Genomic DNA, 23144 nt, shown 5'->3' with positions numbered 1-23144 from the left:
CTGAAGCCGCAGCAAAAAAACATAAATTGTGAAGATTTCATGGACATTTATTAATTAATACTTTTATAATTTCTTAGTAATTAATACTTTTATAATTTCTTACGCCAGTCTTTACTGCAATCTCTGAACATAAATTGTGAAGATTTCATGGACATTTATCAATTCCCCAATCAATACTCCTGTGATTTCCTATGCCTGTCTTTAATCTCTTAATCCTGTCGTCTTCATAAGCTGAGGATGAAGGTCACTTTAGGAGCCTGTCATGATTGTGTTAACTGCACAAGTTGTTTGTAGAGCATGTGTATTTGAACAATATGAAACCTGGGCACCTTAAGAACAGGATAACAGCGATTTTCAGGGAACAAGGGAGATAATTTTTAAAGTGTGACTGCCTGTGGGCGGGGCAGAATAGAGCCATATTTCTCTTATTAACAAAAACAGGTAAGATAAATATCCCTGAATTCTTTCCCCAGTAAGGAATATTAATAATTAACAGCCCTGGGAAAAGAATGCATTCCCAGAGGAGGCCTCTGAGTGGCCGCTCTGGGGGTGTCTGCCTTATGCAGATGTAAATAGGGATGAAACACACCCTAGTCTCCTGCAGCAACCCCAGGCTTGCTAGGATTAGGAAATTCCAGCCTGGCAAATTCCAGTCAGACTGGTTCTCTGCTCTTGAACCTTGTTTATCAATGACAATGCGTGCACAGCCGGACATGGAAGTTCATTAGTGATTCTAGTTTCGCCCTGACCTTGTGATCTCACCAAGACCTCCTGCCTTGTGATCTTTTGCTGCCCTTGAAGCATGTGATCTCTGTGACCCACACCCTATTCGTACACTCCCTCCCTTTTGAAAATTGCTAATAAAAACTTGCTGGTTTTACAGCTCAGGGGGCATCATGGAACCTGCCAACATGTGATGTCTCCTTCGGACACCCAGCTTTAAAATTTCTCTCTTTTGTACTCTTCTCATACCAGCCAACACTTGGGAAAATAGAAAAGAACCCATGTGAAATATCAGGGGTCGAATTTCCCCCAATACAGGAACATCTTCAACCTGTGCCTGAGCATGATTATTTTGAGCTTTTTTCGAATGATACTAGCTCATATCCTATGCCAGAGCACACATCAACTTTAAAAACCAAGAGGACATTATTTTGTTCAGGGATTGCTTTGATGGTTATGTATTCCTTGACAATAAAGATCAGGAATATCCTGCTATCGTAGAATTTGCACCTTTTCAAAAACCTACAAAAAAGAAGACTAAGAAAAGAGATACCAAAGTTGGGACTATTGATGATGATCCAGAATATAGAAAGTTTTTGAAAGTTGTGCCACAGATAATGAGAAAATAACATCTACTCCAGAGACACTGCTAGAGGAAATAGAAGCAAAACATAGAGAATTAATAGCTAAAAAGACAACCCCACTTCTGAGCTTCCTGAAAAACAAGCAGAGAATGAGAGAAGAAAAGAGAAAAGAAGAAGGCAAGAAATAGAAAAAGACAACGAGAAGAGAGGAGGAAATGGAAAGAAGAGAAATGAAAAAGAAAAGATATAGAAAAGCTAAAGAAGATAGACAGAATTTAAGAAAGGGACAAGTTAAAAGATGAACCAAAGATTAAGCTACTCAAGAAGCCAGAAAAAGGAGGTGGAAAAGAATTGGACAAAAGAGACAAAGCCAAGAAACTGGACAAAGAGAATCTGAATGATGAAAGAACCAGAGGGCAAAGTTGGACATTGCCCAAGCGTTCTGATAGCAAATTTAAAGATGAAATGCCAGGGCTGGGCAAGGTGGCTCCTGCCTGTAATCCCAGCACTTTGGGAGGCCAGTGTGGGCGGATCACTTAAGGTCAGAAGTTCGAGACCAGCCTGGCCAACATGGTAAAACCCTGTCTCTACTAAAAATACAAAAATTAGCCAGGTATGGTGGCGGGCACCTGTAATCCCAGCTACTTGGGAGGCTGAGGCAAGAAAATTACTTGAACCCAGGAGGCAGAGGTTGCAGAGTGAGCCAAGATTGCACCACTGCACCACAGAGCAAGACTCTGTCACAAATAAATAAATAAATAGATAGATAAGAAAAGTCAAAGAGACCTGAAGATGAGAGCAGCAGAGACTACAGGGAGGGGGGACGGGATTATGAATGAGATCAGGGCGCATACTTTGAGAGAGAGAGGCTGAAGCGGTAAGAGGAAGAGTGCCGTAGGCAGAAGGAACGCTATGAGAAAGAGAAGACTTTTAAGAGAAAAGAAGAAATGAAAAAAGAGAAAGAAGTACTTCGGGATAAAGGAAAGAAGGCTGAAAGTGCAGAATCAATAGGCAGTTCAGAAAAAAACTGAAAAGAAAGAAGTGGTCAAGAGAGATTGCATAAGAAACAAGGATCCAGCGATGTAGCTTTACCAACCAGGAGCTCGAAGCTGAAATCAACTCTCTGCCCTGATGACAGCACCGAGTCTGGAAATTCAGCAATAGAAAAAAAGCAGGAAGGTGATATTAGCCATAGAAAAGAAGGAGGAGAGGAGTGATAAGTCCAGATGGCCTTAGGTGTCCTGACTGTCTAGGCAGCCAAAGAGCGCATGTTAAGCAATCGGGAAGTTCCTTCAGGGCAAAGGAATAGAGAGAAAAGGGATCGCTGTATTGGTGGGGTACACTGCAGAGGAGTAACTTTTATATCAAAGCAGGAACCTGACTGGAGGTTCAGAATTGAAAGTATAATTTCATTGTTTTTGCAGTTTCTACAAATTAAAGTGTCAGAAAAAGGTGATGGCGAGGACATGCATTGCAATTTGCAGAGGAAAATGTCAAGTGAGGACTCCATTACGTATCACATGAGAGGAAAATAAGAGCTGGTTCTAAAATTAAAAGCCGTTGTTCATCCTGAATTGAATTTTCTTAATTTGGGTGGAACAGAGTCGTTCTGAAGTCTTGTTCTAATCTAGTTCTATTGCATTGTTGATGATAACTGTTGACTTTATGTAGTGTAGAAGCAACAAGCATGTCCTTTTAGTACAAGTACAGTGAAGGGTAGAACAAACTTTCATTGATGCAAAAATTTAAATAGTCATGTTACTTCTGTATCCAGTGTCCTAAAGTTTTAAGATTAGTTCTAGTTTTGTGTTTGCTTACATGAGCTTAGCATAAAGAATATTTTAAACATCTCATTTTGTCTTCAGCATTTTTTCTATTAAGAGGTAAAATGCAGGCCTTGTCAGCATTTTTTCTATTAAGAGGTAAAATGTAGGCCTTGTCTGACTCTTGACAATCCAGTGCATGTTTGATCTTAGATCTCATGATCTGAGTGCATCTCTTCTCCAGGAAGGAAAGTGCACCAATGTCTGTTCCTGTTAAATAGCAACTTTTAGGGCTGGGCACGGTGGCTCACGCCTGTAATCCCAGCACTTTGTGAGGCCTAGGGGGGAGGATCACCTGAAGTCGGAGTTCGAGACCAGCCTGACCAATATGAAGAAAACCTGTCTCTATTTTTAGTAGCTGGGTAAAATTAAAATTAGCTGGGTATGGTGGCACATGCCTGTAATCCTAGCTACTCAGGAGGCTGAGGCAGGAGAATCACTTGAACCTGGGAGGCAGAGGTTGCGGTGAGCCGAGATGGTGCCATTGCCCTCCAGCCTGGGCAACAAGAGCAAAACTCCATCTAAAATAAATAAATAAATAAATAAATAGCAACTTTTAGTTTTAGCTTGTTTTGTTTTGATGTCAATAAATAGTAACAGCATTCAAAAATAAATAAATAAATAAAAGGGCAGGTGCGGTGACTCACACCTATAATCCTAGCACTTTGGGAGGCCAAAGCAGGCAGATCACCTGAGGTCAGAAGTTCAACACCAGCCTGGCCAACATGGCAAAACCCCGTCTCTACAAAAAAATACACAAATTAGCCAGGCATGGTGGCGCATGCCTATGATCACAGCTACTCAGAAGGCTGAGGCAGGAGAATCGCTTGAACCCAGGAGGCAGAGGTTTCAGTGAGCCGAGATGGCACCACTGCACTCCAGACTGGGCGACAGAGCGACACTCCGTCTCAAAAAAAAAAGGTTTGGGCATCATCTAGGTAGTGTGAATTTTGTCCGCAAGCCCATGTGAAGGTTTAATTATATTTACAAGTACTTTCCCCATCTCCATTCAGTGTTGAGACTCAAGATAGGCCATTTTCTCTATGATTCTCTCAATGGGGCATGTATCCTTATTTCTAATTCACCTTCACACTGATGTCATAGCCCTTTGAAGTCAAAGATTTACACAGAGGGGACTCCACTAAAGATTCCCCAATTTAGCTTTCTTTTCTACTAGTTGCATCACTTAATATTATAAAAACCAAGTAGAGCATGGGTTAAGTTGCTATAATTTAAAAAAAAATCAAAATACAATGAGAAGAGAAGTCTCACTCTGTCGCCCAGTCTGGAGTGCAGTGGAGTGATCTCGGCTCACTGCAGCCTCCCCAGGTTCAAGAGATTCTCCTGCGTCAGCCTCCCGAGTAGCTGGGATTAGGCGTGCACCACCATGCCTGGCTAATTTTTGTATTTTTAGTAGAGACGGGGTTTCACCATGTTGGCCAGGCTGGTCTCGAACTCCTGACCTCAAGTGATCCACCCACCTTGGCCTCCCAAACTGCTGGGATTACAGGCATGAGCCACCGTGCCCCACCAAGAATGAGTTTTCAAAACCCGAGTTCAGAAGAGGGATTCTGAGAGGTTGGTTCTTAGATCTCTGAGGAAGGGGAAGGATGGCCCTAGGGCAGGTCCACCGCATGTTAGAACCCAGCAGGGGGCTGTGACAGACAGGCTGGTGCTGGGAACTTCATCTCCCTCTTCCCGGACCTTCTGGAGCCGGTGTTTGTGGCACCTCCTGCTGGTCACTGGGTTCAGGCAGTTTGGAGCTGGCTGGAAGGATGGGAGGTATTAAAGTCTTGGGCCCTGGACCTTGTTGGCTGATCTCTCCCTGCTGACCTAAATGACAAGGAGAGGCGTGTCCAGTCAGAGTGTGAGGGCTGTACCCGTGGGCAGCTGAGGGAGCGTGAGCCACAGGCCAGGCACTCCCCCTCTCCCATTAGCTCAGCCGTGGCATCGGACTTGCAGCTTCACTTTGGGCTGCCTTAGCCATGAAGCTCCTTTTGCTGACTTTGACTGTGCTGCTGCTCTTATCCCAGCTGACTCCAGGTAACCTGGACCTCCTCGAGGAAGGGGCAGGGCTTGCAGACTAAGGCCTGGTCAGGGAATCCCAAGGGTTAGAAGGATGGGCTGCAGCTTGCCATCTGGCACCACGTATAGGAGGCAGGAGGCGCCTCACCAGCAGCAGGTGCCAGGTGATAGATGCCAACTACGACATCCAGAACTGCGCTCTCAGCCGCTCCATCCCTCCTCTTCCTGCCCAGCTCCAGGGAGCATGTGGGGGTGGCCTAGTGTGTGAGGAGGAGTGGGAGGGGTGAGCAAGAGAAGCGGGAAAGAGGAGAGGCAGGTCTGGCCCTTTTGCAAAATATTGCCCAGAATGAATGAAGCTTTGTGAAGATCACAGCCACCTTAATGGCAGAGAAAACTCATTTGTACTGTAGCTGTCTCTGTGCCAGACTGCACTGGAAGCTAGGACCATGGAGAAAAATGACATGGCGCCAGGGGAGCTAACTGGGGGAGACAGTTAAATAGCATTTACAACCCAGGGTGACATGGCTGTGACAGTGGGAAACCAGGGGGCTGGGCACACATGGTCCAGCCCAGGCTGAGGGAAAGGAGAGTCCTCCTGGAGGGATATCCTGAGTCCTAAAAAGTGAGTCAAAAATAGAAAAGGAAGAAGAGGAGAAAGCAGAAGGGGGTCCCAGGCAGAGAGGTCAGCCTACGCAAAGGTCTGGATGCGGGAGAGAGCATGGGAGCCTCAGGGACCTACATAACATGGAGGGGTGGGTTAGGAGAGAGGCGGGGGTAAAGCTGAGGAAGCATTCAAGCTCCAGGTCTCAGTGGGCCTCGAATGCCAGGTGAGGCACCCATGGGAAGGTTTAAACAGAGAAGGACCCTGGTCAGACCTACCACCCACCAATTCCAGCATGAGCCACCTACCCCTTCCTGCTCATCTGGCAGAAGTTTCCACCCACCCTGAGGCTGTCGGCTAACCTCTCTAGAGTCAGAAACATGTGACTTTCCTAAACAAGCTGACCTCAGTCCTTGTGTCTTCCTGAGGCCCTAAAACACCACTCACCTGGAGTAGAGAGGCAAGCCCAGATCCCGGGTTAAAACCTGCCCCATCATTTTCTGACTCTGTGACCCCCAACAAGAAGCTCAGCTGGTCAAAGTATCAATTTCCGCATTTCTCAAACTGCAATAACATCAAGTGTGTAATAATGTCAGGTTGAGGGAACAACACTGAACACACTGAAATTTTAGTCTGCAAAAGAAATACGTCTTCTTTATTTTCCATAACTCACCAAACTTTCCCAGGAACTTCCATTCTGACTGTGGGTGTTTGTGGTGGGAGGAGCAGGACTACAGAGATAAATGACATGACACCAGGGGAGCAAACTAGGGGAGACAGTTAAATAGCACTTACAACCCAGGGTGACAAGGCACCTAAGGGCGGGGCCTGAACTCAGCAGTTCGTTATTTATCTTTTCTGCTTTAAAATGATTTCTAAGCTAATTCAATCTCTTTTGAATAAGTGTTGAGTCTTTCAGCATGTATCTTTCTTCCATCACCCCTTCTCTTTCCTGGGATAGTATCTGGTTATAGGGAAAACTAACTTGATATGTCATCAAATAATTAATTGCTTCATTCAGTAAATATAGTTGAATGGATTTCTTGTTCCAAGCACTGTGATGGGTGCTAGAGGTAGAGCAGTGAATAAAACAAAACAAGATAAGCAAAATCTCTGTCCTCTTGGAGCTTACCTTCTACTAGAGGACCCAAAGAGTTTGAAAAATAAATGAAACATATGGTATGTCAGATGATGAGTACAGTGAGCAGAATAGGCAGGAAAGGAAATAGCGAACACCAGGGGAAGGGGAAGGTGATTTGCGTTTTGTTTTGTTTTGTTTTGTTTTGTTTTTTTAGAGACAGAGTCTCGCTGTGTCACCCAGGCTGGAGTATAGTGGCACGATCTTAGCTCACTGCAACCTTCACCTCCTGGATTCCAGTAATTTTCATGTCTCAGCCTCCTGAGTAACTGGGATTACAGGCGCATGCAACCATGCCTAGCAAATTTTTGTATTTTTAGTAGAGATAGGGTTTGGCCATGTTGCCCAGGCTGGTCTTAAACCCCTGACCTCAAGCAATCTGCTTGCCTCAGCCTCCCAAAGTGCTGGGATTATAGGCTTGAGCCACCATGCCCGGTCATTGCCATTTTTAAGAGGGTGCTCATGGAATGTCTTACTGTGAGCTGAGGGAACAACTGGGGTGAGCCATGTGGATATGTAGGGAAGGAAATTCAAGTTGGGGAAAACAGCAAATGCAAGGGCCCTGGGACAGGAACATAAGGAGGTGGTGTCGGGTCCTGTGCTGGACCCTTACTGACTTCTGGGATCACGTCCCTCATTGGATGTGGTCAGTGAGTGTCCCGCTAGCACTTACTACTGAATTTCATGACTGATGAAATCTCTTAGCCCTTTTGGGGTCCCCACTGACTCGACCCTTCATCTCAGCCAGATCTTCCATCTGGTCCTCAAGTTAAGGCTGTTCACACCCTCCCTTACTGCCTTCTGCACTAGGGGTGTACTCCTGGCAGGTCCCTTACTGGTTTTCCTATCTCAACCAGAGATAAGGGAACTTGGGGACCTTCTGGGTCTATTTTATTCAACAGAGAGCTGAGAGCGATGTTCAGTCACTTCCCTCAGCCATTTCTAGTCCCCCTTCAAGTAGCACCATGCGGTGCTGTATCCATGCTAAAGACAAGAATTTCTCTAAAGAGCTACCAGTTTCCCTGAGATATGCTCTAAGAGGCAAAGAATAAGTGTCCTCTGCATTGGCAATTTTTTCCAACCAATCTGGGCATTCATAACAAGAGACTCTCTTGCCCCTACCTTTCTCACATTAATTATCTCTACTTCCTGAGTGTTCAGGTCAACCAGTAGATGGCTAGCGGGAGACACATGAAAGGCCTTTGTCCCTAGCTTGTTGGTGCGTCCACCATCCGGCTGACAGAATGAGGCATGGGTTCTAGAAGGGCTCTCAGGCCCAGTGCTGCTGCTGCAGGAGCTGGATTTAAACTTCCAGCTTCCCTGGAAATTATGGGTAGAGTATTTCCCCTCTACTTCCCATTGGGTATGGTAGTGGTGACAGAGGTTAAATGGGAGCTACTTTAGCCTGACCCTCAGCTTTAGCCTCCTATAGCTTATGGTGAAGTGGTATTGCCTGAACCCGCCAGGTTCACCTAATAATGTATAAAGGAGCTCTTTGAAATTTGGAAATCCCTGAACTTCCTTGATAAATATTGGTCCTTAAAATCGTCTTTCTATGCACAACCCTTATCTCATTTAAGCTGAGCAATGAGTTTGTTGTTCTGTTGTTCACCATTCCCCCAAAACCCAGAAACTCTGCCCAATTCTGCTTTATGACAATCAATGGATCTTATGATTAAAGGGGATTGAAATATGTATCACTTTAATATTTTCAAAATATTGTCATACTCACCATTAGGTTAATTGTGGGAATTCAGGAGACATATGTAAAGCCCAGAAACCCAGCAGAGATGAGATTTAGGTGGCACACCTGCCCTTCCATTATACATCCTCACAGCACCCTGAGTTCTTTCTTTATAATTTTCACCAGATTCTAGTTAATCAAATATCTGGGTATCTATTTTTTAATGGCTCTTTCTCCCCTGATTTGACTGGAAGTTCTCTGAGGGTAGGTGTCTCACTCATGTATAGTTTTATCGCCAATGTATAGTCCTCTTAGTCTATACATGTGAGTATTTCCCTGGTGTAGACATCTGGAAAGGAATTGCTAGGTAAAGACTGTGTATAGCTTTAAAATGTGTAAGTTATTGCTCAGTAGCCTCCACAGATGCTAAAAAAAGTGTATGAATGTCATTCCCCTCACTCACCAATAGTTCCTCTTGACACTCTTAAATTAAAAATTGAGATTTTGTTGTTAAATGCTCGCTTTTTCCTTATCTTTTTGCAAACTAAAACACAGAATCACAGGTACTGCACACCACATAATACAAGTGTGCAGCTTAATGGAGGTTATAAGTGCACATCCTTGTAACCACCATGCAGGTCAATGAACAGAGTATTGACAGTCAGCCCAAAAATGTCTCCACCTATTGCATCCATCACAATTGTCTTCATCCTCCAAATTAAACACTCTCCTGACTTTTATAGCAATCAGTTCTCTGCATTCCTTTACAGTCTCATTGCTAGGGGTGCATCCCTAGACACCCTATTTATACTGTTAAAATCTGATATCTCTTTAGATTCCTTGAATTTTTTAATTTACTGGTTCCATATTCATCCTCTTCTTATCTTTACAAGTTATCTGTGGAAACATACATAAGTCATTTGATCTATAACTTTCCACAATATAAATTTTGCTGATTGCATACTCAAGGTAAAATTCAACGTGTTCCTCTGACCTGTGCATTTTCTGCAAATTGGCATCTGTATCCAGAGGTTTGTGAGGAGGAGTGGGAGGGGTGAACAAGAGAAGCAGGAAAGAGGAGAGCTTTCAGTGATCAATTTTCTCCATTTTCAAATACCTGAAAAAGTCTTTATTTCTCCACTTTTAGAATATTTTTACTCTGTAAAGAATTCTGGGCTAACTTTTTCCTTTTATTACTTTAAAGATCTCTCTCTACCATCTTCTAGTGTGCAGTTTCTGACAATAATTCTTCTGGGTTGTTGGTGTTTTTTCTTGAGACGGTGTCACTGTGTCACCTAGGCTAGAGTGCAGTGGCGTGACCACAGCTCACTTCAGCCTCGACCTCCCAGGCTCAAGTGATCCTCCCACCTCAGCCTCCCTAGTAGCCTGGACTACAGGTGCACACCAACATACCTGGCTAATTTTTCTATTTTTTTGGAGAGACAGGGTCTCACCTAGGCTAGTCTCAAACTCTTGGGCTCAAGTGATCCTCCCACCTCAGCCTCCCAAAGTGCCAGGATTTCAAGTGTGAGCCACCACACCCAGCCTCTTCTAGTATTTTTATATTTTCTCCTGTGTACAAAATGTGTCTTTTCTTCTGGCTTAAGATTTCTTTCTTTCATATGATTTTGCAATTTGATTATTTGTATGCTTCTCTTTTGGTTTTATTCAGCTCGTAGTTCACCGAGGGTCATGGTTCTAATGGGCTTAGAGTTTTCATCAAACTTGAAATTTTTCAGCCATTATTTCTTCAAATACTTTTTATGCCTCTCCCCTCTCCTCTCCTTTTGGTATCCCAATTACATGCATGTTACACTACTTGTTATTGTCCCATAGGTCACTGACACTCTGCTCTTTTATCCTCCTATCTTTTTTCTCTCCGTGTTTCATTTTGGATGATTTCTGTTGCTGCTATGTCTTCAAGTTCGTTTATCTTTTCTTCTTCAGTCTAACCTGCTATTAATCTTACTAAGTATGTTTTTCATTTAATATTTAATGTTTCATCTCAAGTATTCCTTGTGAATATATACATATACATGTTTTTTGTTTGTTTGTTTGTTGAGACAGAGTTTCACTCTTGTTGCCCAGGCTGAAGTGCAATGGCACGATCTCGGCTCACTGCAACCTCCACCTCCTGAGTTCAAGCTATTCTCCTGCCTCAGCCTCCTGAGTAGCTGGGATTACAGGCATGTGCCACCACGCCCAGCTAATTTTTTTGTATTTTTAGTAGAGACAGGGTTTCTCCATGTTGGTCAGGCTGGTCTCAAACTCCTGACCTCAGGTGATTCACCGGCCTCAGCCTCCCAAAGTTCTGGGATTACAGGCTTAATCCACTGAGCCCAGCCATGAACATTTTTTACATCTTTATTTCTTCTCATCATGTTCATGGCTTCCTCTACCTTTTTTACTACTTGGAGCATATTTATCATAGCTGTTTTATCATCCTTGTCTGCTAGTTTCATCATCATTGTCATTTCTGTGTTGGTTGATTTGTTTTTTTCCTGATTATGGCTCATATTTTCTTGCTTTTTTTTTTTTTTTTTTGGTATGCCTGAAAAATATTTTTACACTTTCGGTTTCTGTATTTTGTTATACTCCTTTAAAGAGTGTTAGATATTTTTCTGGCATGCAGTTAAGTTAGTGGGAATCAGATGAATATTTTCGAGACTGACTTTTAAGCTTCGTTAGGATAGGTACAGGGTATTCTTTAGTCTAGGGTTAATTTAGCCCCCTCTAGTAAGGCAATAGCCTTCCGAGTACCAAATGCTGCAAATTTTACAGGGTCTTTCCACTCAGGCAGGTGGAAGCACAAGCTATTTCCAGACCTGTGCAATCATTGGGAATTGTTTTGCTTGCTTCTTTTTGTTGTTTGCTATTTTTCCCCCAGGCCTTTGGTAGTTTCCTCCTGCACATGCACAGAAAGGTACTTAAAGACTAGAGGGTGAGCCAAGCATGGTGGCACATGTCTGTGGTCCTAGCTCCTCAGGGAAACCGAGGTGGGAGAGTCCCTTGAACCTGGGACGAGGAGGTTGCAATGAGCCAAAATCATTCCACTGTACTCCAGCCTGGGTGACAGAGCAAGACTCGTCAAAAAAAAAAAAAAAAAAAACACCACTCACATAAAGCCTTTATTCAGCTGATGTACACCAAGGTCACTCTGTCAGTCAAAGGTGGGGAGCAAAAAAAGAGAGTAAAAGAAAAACAGTGATAGGTGAAAAGGGTCAAAAGCAAGGGAAACAAGGGACCTTCTATCACATCTGCTTCCATCCATTTACAGACCTTTCAAATCCAGAGCCTGCTTCTTAGGACTGACACTGTCTCCCTTCTTTTTTCTGCTTTGTGTCAGGTGGCACCCAAAGATGCTGGAATCTTTATGGCAAATGCCGTCACAGATGCTCCAAGAAGGAAAGAGTCTATGTTTACTGCCTAAATAATAAAATGTGCTGCGTGAAGCCCAAGTACCAGCCAAAAGAAAAGTGGTGGCCATTTTAAGTGCCTTGAAGCCTGAAGCCGTGAAAATGCAGATGAAGTTACCCAGTGGATTCCCACACTCTATCAATAAACACCTCTGGCTGATCCCTGCGTTTGCCTGTTAGTGAAGCCCAGCAGCTCTCAGGAGTGCCTTTCGGGTGGTTTGGAATGTCAAAACTGTTTTCACAATAAATAAGACATTTTTTACTTTTTTTTTTTTTTTTTTGAGATGGAGTCTCGCTCCATCTCAAAGTCTCGCCCAGGCTGGAGTGCAGTGGCGCGATCTCGGCTCACTGCAAGCTCCGCCTCCCGGGTTCACGCCATTCTCCTACCTCAGCCTCCCCAGTAGCTGGGACTACAGGCGCCCGCCACCACGCCCGGCTATTTGCATTTTTAGTAGAGACAGAGTTTCATTGTGTTAGCCAGGATGTTTCTGATCTCCTGACCTTGTGATCCGCCCACCTCGGCCTCCCGACATTTTTTACTTTTTTAAGCTCTCTCTTTCACAAGTGTATAGTGGAATTTTCTGGAATCTCCATGACATATAATGACATAATTGTTCTGGCAGCTAACGAAAGATGTGCTTATGTGCTCTTGTGTAGAATTTTTTAAGGTAGAAGGCTTAAAATATAAGTATGCTCATTTTCAGAGATTCATGCAATTTGTTCTCAGTAATTCTACTGTCCCCTTACAAACTATCTTTGGTTATATTATTAACTGTAATAATTACTCTCTATACCTTCATTGTCATCTAATAAGTCATTACTTTGAAATCCCACAACTTACCTTGCACCACAAGAAATAAGAACACTTTGTCGTCTTGGTTTGCAGAGGTATTTTGTTCTAATTTTTTTTTTATAGAGATGAGGTCTCGCTTTTTTACCCAGCCTGGTTTTGAACTCCTGGCCCGCCTTAGTCTCCCAAAGTGCTAGGAATACAGGAATGAGCCACCATTCCCATGGGGCTTTGCAGAGATATATTAACAACAGTCCTAACTGTCTAACAGAAGAAAGGACATGCTCTCCCTTAGGGAAAAAATAACACCTATTCTAGTCTCTATAGTTCTCTTGAATACAATTTCTGACAAATATACAATTTTAACATTATAAGACATGCACAGAAGCAGGAAAATATGGCCCATAATCAAGAATAAAAATAATCAATTAGAAGCAGACCCAAAGATGGTGATACGGCTTGGATCTGTGTCCCCACCCAAATTTCATGTTGAATTGTAATCCCCAGTGTTGAAGGTGGGGCCTGGTGAGAGGTGATTGGATCATGGAGGTGGATCCTTCATGAATGGTTTAGCACCGTCCCTTTGGTATTGTTCTTGTGATAGAGTTCTCACAAGATCTGGTTGTTTAAAAGTATGTGGCACCACCTCGCTCTTCACTTCCCCCTGCTCTGACCATGTAAGACAGGCTTGCTTCTCCTTCACCTTCTGCCATGCTCAAAAGTTTCCTGAGGCCTCCTCAGAAGCCTTCATGCTCCTTGTGCCATGAGTCAATTAAACCTCTTTTCTTTTTTTTTTTTTTTTTTTTTGAGATGAAGTCTCACTCCTGTTGCCCAGGCTGGAGTACAGTGGAGTGATCTCGGCTCACTGCAATCTCCACCTCCCAGGTTCAAGCGATTCTCCTTCCTCAGCCTCCCATGTAGCTGGGATTACAGGCGTGCACCACCACACCTGACTAATTTTCATATTTTTAGTATAGACAGGGTTTCATCATGTTGGCCAGGCTGGTCTTGAACTCCTTACCTCAGGTGATCCACCCTCCTCGACTTCCCAAAGTGCTAGAATTACAGGCGTGGGCCACCATGCCTGGCCTAAACCTCTTTTCTTTATAAATTACCTGGTCTCAGGGTTTTTTTTTAATACCAGTATGAGAACGAACTAATACAGATGGAGTAGTTGTTGGAATTAACAGACAACCTTAAAATAACTGTTATAAATATGTTAAAGAAATTAGAAGAAAATATTGATAAAATGAATGAAAGGATGAAGAATCTAAATACACAGACAAATAGTGTATTATTTTCCCCTCCTGCATTACAAAACCACTCCAGAACTTAGTAGACTAAAATAACAACTATTCGTCATTTTTCACAATTCAGCGCATTGATTAAGTGGTTCTTCTGATATTCTCAAGAGGTCATTCATGTTACTACATCTCTCTTCACATAGCCTCTCCACCTCAAAGAAGTTAACCTTGGCTTCTTCCATGATAGCTGGGGCCAAGAGCCTCCCAAAGTGCTAGGAATACAGGAATGAGCCACCACTCCTGGCCTTGCAGAGGTATATTAACAACAGTCCTAACTGCCTAACAGAAGAAAGGATATGCTCTCCCTTAGGGAAAAAATAACACCTATTTTCATCTCTAGAGTTCTCTTAAATACGTTTTCTGACATATATGGGTAAACCTCAACATCTGGCATTTCTCAGATTTCTGTTTGTATTACATTTGCTGAAGTCCCACTGGCAAGTCATATGCTAGTCACTGTGAAAGAGGACTACATAAGGGCATGAATACTAAGAGCATGATGGAAACTCTAAGAATAAATTGGGCCTTCTAAACTGAGACATACTAAAATTAAGAATGTATTGGATGGTAAGCCAGGCATGGTGGCACATGCCTGTAGTCCCAGCTACTTGGTAGGCTGAGGCAGAAGGATCACTTATGCCCAGGAGTTTAAGTCTGTAGTATGCTGTGATCATGGCTGTGAATAGCCACATGTGCACTCCAGCCTGAGTAACATAGCGAGACCCCACCTCTTTAAAAAAAGGAATCTATTGGATGGGTTTAACAGCAGAAGACAGGGCATTGTAGAAGAATGAATCAGTGAACTCAGAGACAGATTAGAAAATATACAAACCAAAGCACAGAGAGAAAAAATGCAAAAGAAGCATAACAGAGCATGAGAGACTTATGGGACAATATCAAATGATCTAACATGTATATAATTAAATCCCAGAAGAAGAGATGGGAGACCAGGCACAGTGGCTCACACATGTAATCTCAGCACTTTGGGAGACTGAGGCAGGAGGATCACATGAGTCCAAGAGTTCAAGACCAGCTTGGACATCATAATGAGACTCCCCCCTCTCTATTTTTTTTTTTTCGAGGTGGGGTCTCACTATGTCGGTCGTGAACTCCTGGGCTCAAGTAATTTGGCCTGCCTCAGCCTCCTAAAATGCTGGGATTATAGGAATGAGCCGCCATGCCCAACCCCCACCCGTCTCTATCAAAAAAAAAAAAAAAAATTAAAGAAGTGAATGAGGAAGAAGAAATATTTTTAAAATATAATGGCTGAAATTTTTCCAAAATTGTTAAAAGACATCAATCCACAAGAAGTTCAGTGAACTCCAAAGCAGCATAGACACAAAGAAAATCAAACCTGCCGGGCATGGTGGCTCAAGTCTGTAATTCCAGCACTTTGCGAGGCCGAGGCAGGCGGATCACCTGAGGTTAGGAGTTTGAGATCAGCCTGGCCAACATGATGAAACCTCGTCTCTACTAATAATACAAAAATTAGCTGGCCATGGTGGCACAGACCTGTAAGCCCAGCTACTAAGGAGGCTGTGGCAGGAGAATAAAAAAGGAGTACAGACAGTATAATTCCATTCCTTAAACATTCTAGAAAATGTAAACTAATCTACAGTAGAGTTCATCAGTGCAGTGAGAGTTCATCAGTGCTTGGGACAGTATGTGGAGGGAAAACACAAAGCAGTATTATGAAAGGATTACAGGCTGGGTGCAGTGGCTCATACCTGAGGATCCAGTTTCCCAAATAAATTTGGGGTTCCTTGTGTAAAATTCCCTCCCTTGAAATACCTAGTATGGCTTTTGTTTCCTAGCTAGATCATGACTGATACAGTACATGGGACATGATTTATTCATTTATATTCAATAAATATATATTGCCTTCCCAGATGAATATATATATATATATGAATATATATGTATTCATTTGTTTATTCAACTAGAAATTTACTGAGTACCTATGTGCCAGTTTAGTGCTTGGGGAGGGGGGTACCTTATGACTGGAGCTGGTGCCTCTGAAGGACATTGCAGTACTGGCAATGAACCCATAACTACCTAAGCTGCTGGGAGGATACAGATGGAATCCAAAGCAGAGAGTGAATGCCTTCTCTCCTCGCCTCCCACTTTCCAGACTCCCATCATTGTCTCCAATTAGCAAACTCTTAGCAGGAAGCCACCTGGTGAAGGAGTCTGGGAAATTGTAATATCAGACTCCCAGCCCCAGCAACACAGAGCTGAATATAGGCTGGGTTTGAGGCCACACTGGCACACCATTTAACTTCTGAGATGTAAGTATAAATCTGAAGTAACATCCCAAAAAAGTAATCATCAGTATTAATTATTACAAATTCTAGAAGTCACGTTTTAAAGGTTTAATATTAGAATGCAGGAACAATTATGCCTGCAGTCACTGTCCTGCTCATCTCAGTTCATTGTGGCTTCAACCTCTTGGGCTCAAGCAGTCCTCCTACTTCAGCCTTCAAAGTAGCTGGGACCACAGGCATGTGCCACCATGCCTGGCTAATGTTTTTTTTTAATAGAGATGAGGTCTCTTTATGTTGCCCAGGCTGGTCTTGAAGCGAAGGAGTTGCTGTACTAAATAGATGCTGTACTAAATAGATGTTATTTGCTGTACTAAATAAATGCTGTTTCAATATCCACTAACTTTTTCAGTCACGGAAGAATGTTAACTCAAAAAAATGAATTTGGCCACATGTGGTGGCTCATGCCTGTAATTGCAGCACTTTGGGGGGCTGAGGCAGGAGAGTCTCCTGAGCCCAGGAGTTCCAGACCAGCCTAGGCAACAAAGGGAGACCTCATCTCTACCAAAAAAAAAAAAATTAAAAATTTTCCTGGGCATGGTGGCATGTGCCTGTGGTCCCAGCTACTTGGGAGGCTGAAGCAGGAGGATTGTTTGAGCCCAGTAGGTTGAGGCTGCAGTGAACAGAAATCACATCACTGCACTCCAGCTGCCTGGATGACAGAATAAGGCCCTGTCTCAGAAAAAGAAAAAAAAAGGAAACAACAAAAGAATTTCATATTCCCAATACAAAGAAATAATAAAGGTGATAAATATGCTAAATCCCCTTATTTGACCATAACACATTATATGTATGTATCAAGATATCACATGTACCCCATAAATATGTATAAATATTTTTTTTTCATTTTTAATAAAAATTTTAAAATTGCCAGACATGGTGGTGTGCACTTATAATTCAAGCTGCTTGGGAGGCTGAGGCAGGAGGATCACTTGAGCCCAGGAGTTCAAGTCCAGCCTGAGCAACATCTCAAGATCCCATCTCTAAAACTGAATAAATTAATTAAATTCAAAATTAAAAGATAAAAATAAATAACTAAAAATTTAAAAATAAAAATAATTTAAAAGAAAATGAATTTCAGAAACATACTACCTAAAAAGAACTTTCAAATTTAAAAATTTAGAATTTGCACCTTGAAAAAATGTCAAAAATATTCTATCTTCAACTAGTGAAACTAGTTGTGGTTTATAGAAAAAATATTTGGCAAACTTCATTGTTTAATTTTTTAGCCTTCATAAAATTTGTGATTTTGAAAATTAGTGAGAATAAAATATGCCTAGGGTGCCTCACTTTTCCCTAACACTTTCCTCTGTTCTTCATTGACTTTATACCCAACAGTGTGTATAAATTGAAGGTGACTTATCATCGATGTCATGGTACATGGTTTTGGAGTCTTTCCTACCTGTGAAATTTTGAGGTGACAAAATTCACACTTAGCTTTTAATTCATCCTTACAAGGTGTGAGAAATTCTCAACCATAATTTTTTCCTAAAAGGCTTATGTCCTAAATGGAATTAAATAACTAAAGAATAACTAAAGGCAACTACTTTTTTTTTTTGAAACAGGGTCTCGCTTTGTCACACAAGCTGGAGTGTAGTGGCGCCATCTCAGTTCACAGCAGCCTCAACCTTCAGGGCTCAAACGATCTTCCCACCTCAGCCTCCCAAGTAGCTGGTACTACAGGCACACTATGCCTTGCCTGGCTAAGTTTAGTGTTTTTTGTAGACAGGGTTTCACCATGTTGCCCAGACTGGTCTTGAACTCCTGAGCACAAGCCATCCACGCACCTCGGCCTTCCAAAGTGCTGGGATTACAGGTGTGAGCCGCCATGTGTGGCCTCTTAATAGTTGTTGTTTTTTTTTAATTCGATGAATGGTATCTTAACAAAGATTTGAACTATAATATAATCTCCATTATTTTGCCTAGTGTTAATATTCAAAATATTTCAAATATTGATTGGATATCACATTCTGAAGGTTATCAAGCCAACAAATTTTAGGTCTCAATATTTAAATTAACTCATATTTTCTCCTAAGTTGAACTGTTGAAAGTTCTTAATTATTTTTCTAACACTGATAGCTTTCACAATCGTCTTTAACTGTTGCAACATTTTATTCCTACAGTAATAAATATATACTTCTATCTCAAATGACTAATGAATTTAAACATGTAAAGTGCATGAGATTTCATTCCAAGTTACATCTAAAGTGTTTACTACATGTGAAAATGAATATTCATATGTAAATGATAAATCCAAATGCTGTGTTCCAAAGGTGTTATGCTTATTGGACATGCTGGTTTACCGTGCAATTACAAAATCATTGAACACACACAAGTTCACGGTGCCACAAGTGACTCTGAAGTAGCTATCTGGCAATTCATCCTTCCAAAGGGTGAAGCTAAGGCTGGATACTGAGACCAAAGTCAAAATTGGGCTTATTCTTAGAATGTAAGCTCCATACAGGTAGGGATTTATCTGTTTTGCTCCCTGCTGAGTCCTCCATATTTAGAATAATGCCTGGCACATAAAAGGTATTCAATAAATATAAGTTGAATGAATGAAAAACAGAAAAATAGAGTGCCGATGCTAGTGGTGCATAGGTGAAAATCATCAACAGCTGATTTTCAGCTGGGACAAGGATGGAAATCACGAGGCCTGCCCAAATCAGAGAGACCTTAGTTTTGGCCAAGAGCTCACTGCACTTAAGCCAATCTACCGTGAGTTCAAATTAGGAGGAAAGGAGCAAAATTAATGAACACGTACAAAATGTTGGAGATATATCATTAAAAATTGTGCCTTGGCCGGGCGCGGTGGCTCAGGCCTGTAATCCCAGCACTTTGGGAGGCTGAGGGGGGCGAATCACTTGACCCCAGGAGTTCGAGACCAGCATGACCAACACGGTGAAACCCCGTCTCCACTAAAAAAAAAAAAAAAAAGTAGCCAGGCGTGGTGGGTCACGCCGTTACTCGGGAGGCTGAGGCAGGAGGATGGCGTGAACCCGGGAGGAGGAGCTTGCAGTCAGCCGAGATCGCGCCACTGCACTCCAGCCCGGGCGACCGAGCGAGACTCCGTCTCCAAAAAAAAAAAGCAAATTCCCAAAATAACCGCTAGAGGGGAGTATCTCCCCTTGAGAGTCATTGATCTAGCCATTAAGAGAGTCCTGAAAACATTACGCCAGTCTTCTGGATCATCCAGCTCTTTACGACACGAATGGAGCCGCATCCTAAGCACAGATAGTTTACCCTGACTCAACTACATGTGCTCAGAAAAAAAGATAAATTTAAAGAAAATAAGACTTGGGGTGGGTTTTTTCTTTTTTTTTCTTACTTTTTAAATCAACTTTGTTTTGCCTGTCTGAAAAATCATATAAATGGAATTACTCAGCGTGTATTTGTGTCTGACTTATTTCACTTAACATAGTGTTTTTGAAATTAATTTATGTTGTGTGTATTGGTAAATTATCACTATTTATTGAGTAGCCTATTGTATGGATATAACTCAACTTATCCATTTACCTGTTGAACATTTGGGCTATTGCCATTTATGGGTTATTACAAATAAAGCTGCAACAAACAGCTCTACCCCAAACACCTTTGGGGTCACAGGGAAGGATAGAGAAGTCTTTGTATAGATATATGTCTATTTAATTTTGTTTGTTTGTTTGTTTGTCTGTTTGTTTGAAACGGAGTCTCACTCTGTCGCCCAGGCTAGAGTGCACTGGCGCCATCTTGACTCACTGCAACCTCCGCCTCCCGGATTCAAGCAAATTCCCCAGCCTCGGCCTCCCAAGTAGCTGGAATTAGAGGCACGCGCCACCACGCCCAGCTAATTTTGGTATTGTTTTAGTAGAGACGGGGTTTCGCCATGTTGCAGGCTGGTCTCAAACGCCTAACCTCGAGTGATCTGCCCGTCTCTGCCCCCAGAGTGCTGGGATTACAGGCATGAGCCACCCTGCCCAGCCAACATATGTCTATTTAATTTTATAAGTAATTATGCACCTGTTTTTCCAGTTGCAGAGTGATTCTCCATGTTACAGTCCCACCAGCAATGTATCAGCATTCCAGTTGCCCCATATCCTTACCAACCTTGCTATGGTCAGTCTTTTTCACTTTAATTATTCTAGTGAGTGTGTATGGTAGTATCTCATTGTGATTTTATTTTGCATTCTCCTGATATACTAATGATATTGAACATCTTTTCACAAACTTATTGGCCGCTTACATATTTTCATTTGTAAAATGTCGTTTAAATATTTGCCCATTCTGTTATTGAGTTGTTTTTTCTCTTTTCTTATTTATTTGTAGGAGTTATTTATATATTGTGGATATGAGTCTTTTGTCAGATATATGTTTTGCAAATATGCACAATAACAGTCCAAATAAGCCAGAAAAATCCCTCCTTGAGCCAGTGTCTGAATGAGTGGGAGATGGGAAATGGATTATTTCCTGTGCAGGGAAAGCTTCTGGCAGTGAAGACATCACATTGCACTGCGTGATTCCACTATGGAAAGATATTTATTTTTCACCAAAAAAAAATGGTGCCTAAACATAACCAACCACTTCCTTTAATGCACGGTCAGAGAAATGTGATATGTTCCATCAATGGAGGAAAACTTGCTGTGTATGTCTGTCTCCAAAAAGGTGCCTTCCTGAGCAGTTTTCAAGGATAATTTAAGTCATGTGCGATTGTCACCTGGCTCTCAGACTTAAACCTAGCCCTAGCAGAATAATAAACAATTCCACTGAACACTCTGCCATTGAAAGAAGGGAGTGGGGATAGAAGTCAGACACCCAGGTCTACCCTGAACCACCTACAGTATCCATCCATTGTTGTAACCTCCTTGTTATTTTCCTTCCCTGTGACCCCAAAGGTGTCCACCTGATCAGCAGAAGTCCCTCTCGTAGAAGAGTCTCTGATGTGTGTGAAAATGCCTTCAAATATATATTTTTTTATATATTTACATATATATTTATATGTATTTACATATATATGTATTTACATATATTTACATATATTTATATGTATTTGCATATATTTTATATATTTATATATTTACTTTTTTTTATATATATACACCAAAATACTAACAGGAATTATAAAAGACAGGTGAAGATTTTGAGGCTTATCTATACTATACTTTCTTAGTTTTTGACACTGTATTTTATTTATTTTATTTTGTTTTATTTTTTATTTTTTGAGATGGAGTCTCACTCTGTCACCCAGGCTGGAGTGCAGTGGCACAATCTCAGTTCACTGCAACCTCCACCTCCCAGGTTCAACCGATTCTCCTGCCTCAGCCTCCCGAGTAGCTGGGATTACAGGCGCACACCACCATGCCCGGCTGTTTTTTGTGTTTTTAGTAGAGACGGGGTTTCACCATGTTAGCCAGGCTTGTCTTGAACTCCGGACCTCAGACGATCCACCTGCCTCAGCCTCCTAAAGTGCTGGGATTACAGGTGTGAGCCACCACGCCTGGCCTCCATACTTATTTTAAACGTACTACTCAAGTTATAAAAACTAGAAGTGACCTAAAATTTTTCAGGAGGAATTTCAGTGCTAAAAATATTGTTTTGGAAGACTAAGCACATACATAAATTTTTATGATATATTGATCAGTGAAAAAAACCAGGATACAAAATATCTACAGCTTGATTCCATTTTATTTTTGTCACATTTTACATTTTTCTTTATTTCTGGGTATTTCTTTTCTTTTTTTTTTTGAGACAGAGTCTTGCTCTGTTGTCCAGGCTAGAATGCAGTGGTGTGATCTTGGCTCACTGCAACCTCCATCTCATGGGTTCAAGTGATTCTCCTGCCTCAGCCTCCCGAGTAGCTAGGATTATAGGCGTGCGCCACCATGCCAGCTAATTTTGTATTTTTAGTAGAGGCAGGGTTTCATCATGTTGGCTAGGCTGGTCTTGAACTCCTGACCTCAAGTGATCTGCCTGCCTCGGCCTCCCAAAGTGCTGGGATTATAGAAGTGAGCCACAACAGCCGGCCTATTGCTGGGTATTTCTGTACAGTGAAAATACTAATGATTTTAGTTTTCTTATTTGTGCTTCTCTGTTTACATGTTTTCCAATGAACATGTATTATTTTTACAATTAGAAAAAAAATATTATTTTTAAAGTACAAGTAAGAATGACTCTCGAGTCTGGCACAGTGGCTCATGCCTGTAATCCCAACACTTTGGGAGGCCGAGGCAGGAGGATTGCTTGAGGCCAGGAATTCAAGACCAGCCTGGGCAACATAGCAAGACTTTGTGTCTACAAAAAATACAAAAATTAGCCAGGCATGGTGGTACATGCTTACTGTCCCAGCTACTGGGAAGGCTGAGGTGGGAGGACTCCTTGAGCCAGGGAGTCCAAAGCTGCAGTGAGCCATGATTGCACCACTGCATTCCAGCCTGGGCAACAGAGCAAGACTGTCTCCAAAAAAAGACTGACTCTGGGAAACAAAATCAGGTGACAGAGGATCAGGGTAGAGTTCCATCTCCACCACTTCCTAGGTGTATGACCTAGGCAACTTTCTTAGTTGCCTTATAGAGTCTTAGTTACTTTATAGAAAAGGCAAAGATAGGCTGGCTGTGGCGGCTCACACCTGTGATCCCAGCACTTTGGGAGGCCAAGGCAGGAGGATCACTTGAGCCCAGAAGTTCAAGACCAGCCTGGGAAACATAGAAAGACCCCATGTTTTTTTGTTGTTTTTTGTTTTCGGTGTTTTTTTTTTTTTTT

General features: G+C 42.1%; 1 protein-coding gene and 1 pseudogene across 2 annotated transcripts in view; both read left to right on the top strand.

The window, feature by feature from the left end:
• Positions 1–2524, top strand: part of LOC105539550 — an 8975-nt pseudogene extending 6451 nt beyond the window's left edge. Inside the window, exons 2-3 of the transcript XR_001006063.1 lie at positions 1042–1790; positions 2090–2524. The product of XR_001006063.1 is annotated as a regulator of nonsense transcripts 3B-like (transcript). The remainder of the gene's footprint in view (positions 1–1041; positions 1791–2089) is intronic.
• A 2411-nt stretch (positions 2525–4935) lies between these two features.
• On the top strand, positions 4936–12154 carry DEFB123 (defensin, beta 123). The gene is made up of 2 exons (XM_011979817.1): positions 4936–5173; positions 11925–12154. Exons 1-2 carry the CDS (start codon positions 5116–5118, stop codon positions 12068–12070), a joined length of 204 nt encoding a protein of 67 aa, XP_011835207.1. The 5' UTR covers positions 4936–5115; the 3' UTR covers positions 12071–12154.
• Positions 12155–23144: the final 10990 nt, after the last annotated feature.

Source organism: Mandrillus leucophaeus, unplaced genomic scaffold (genome assembly GCF_000951045.1).
Source record: "Mandrillus leucophaeus isolate KB7577 unplaced genomic scaffold, Mleu.le_1.0 Scaffold206, whole genome shotgun sequence".
Taxonomy (NCBI): domain Eukaryota; kingdom Metazoa; phylum Chordata; class Mammalia; order Primates; family Cercopithecidae; genus Mandrillus; species Mandrillus leucophaeus.
Note: the sequence above shows the minus strand (reverse complement) of the source record. Positions and strands in the feature narration are given on the sequence as shown.

Coding starts and splice junctions, on each gene's coding strand:
- DEFB123 (XM_011979817.1), top strand. CDS start 5,116: ATGAAGCTCCTTTTGCTGACTTTGACTGTGCTGCTGCTCTTATCCCAG. Junction 5,174..11,924: donor CTTATCCCAGCTGACTCCAG/GTAACCTGGACC, acceptor GCTTTGTGTCAG/GTGGCACCCAAAGATGCTGG.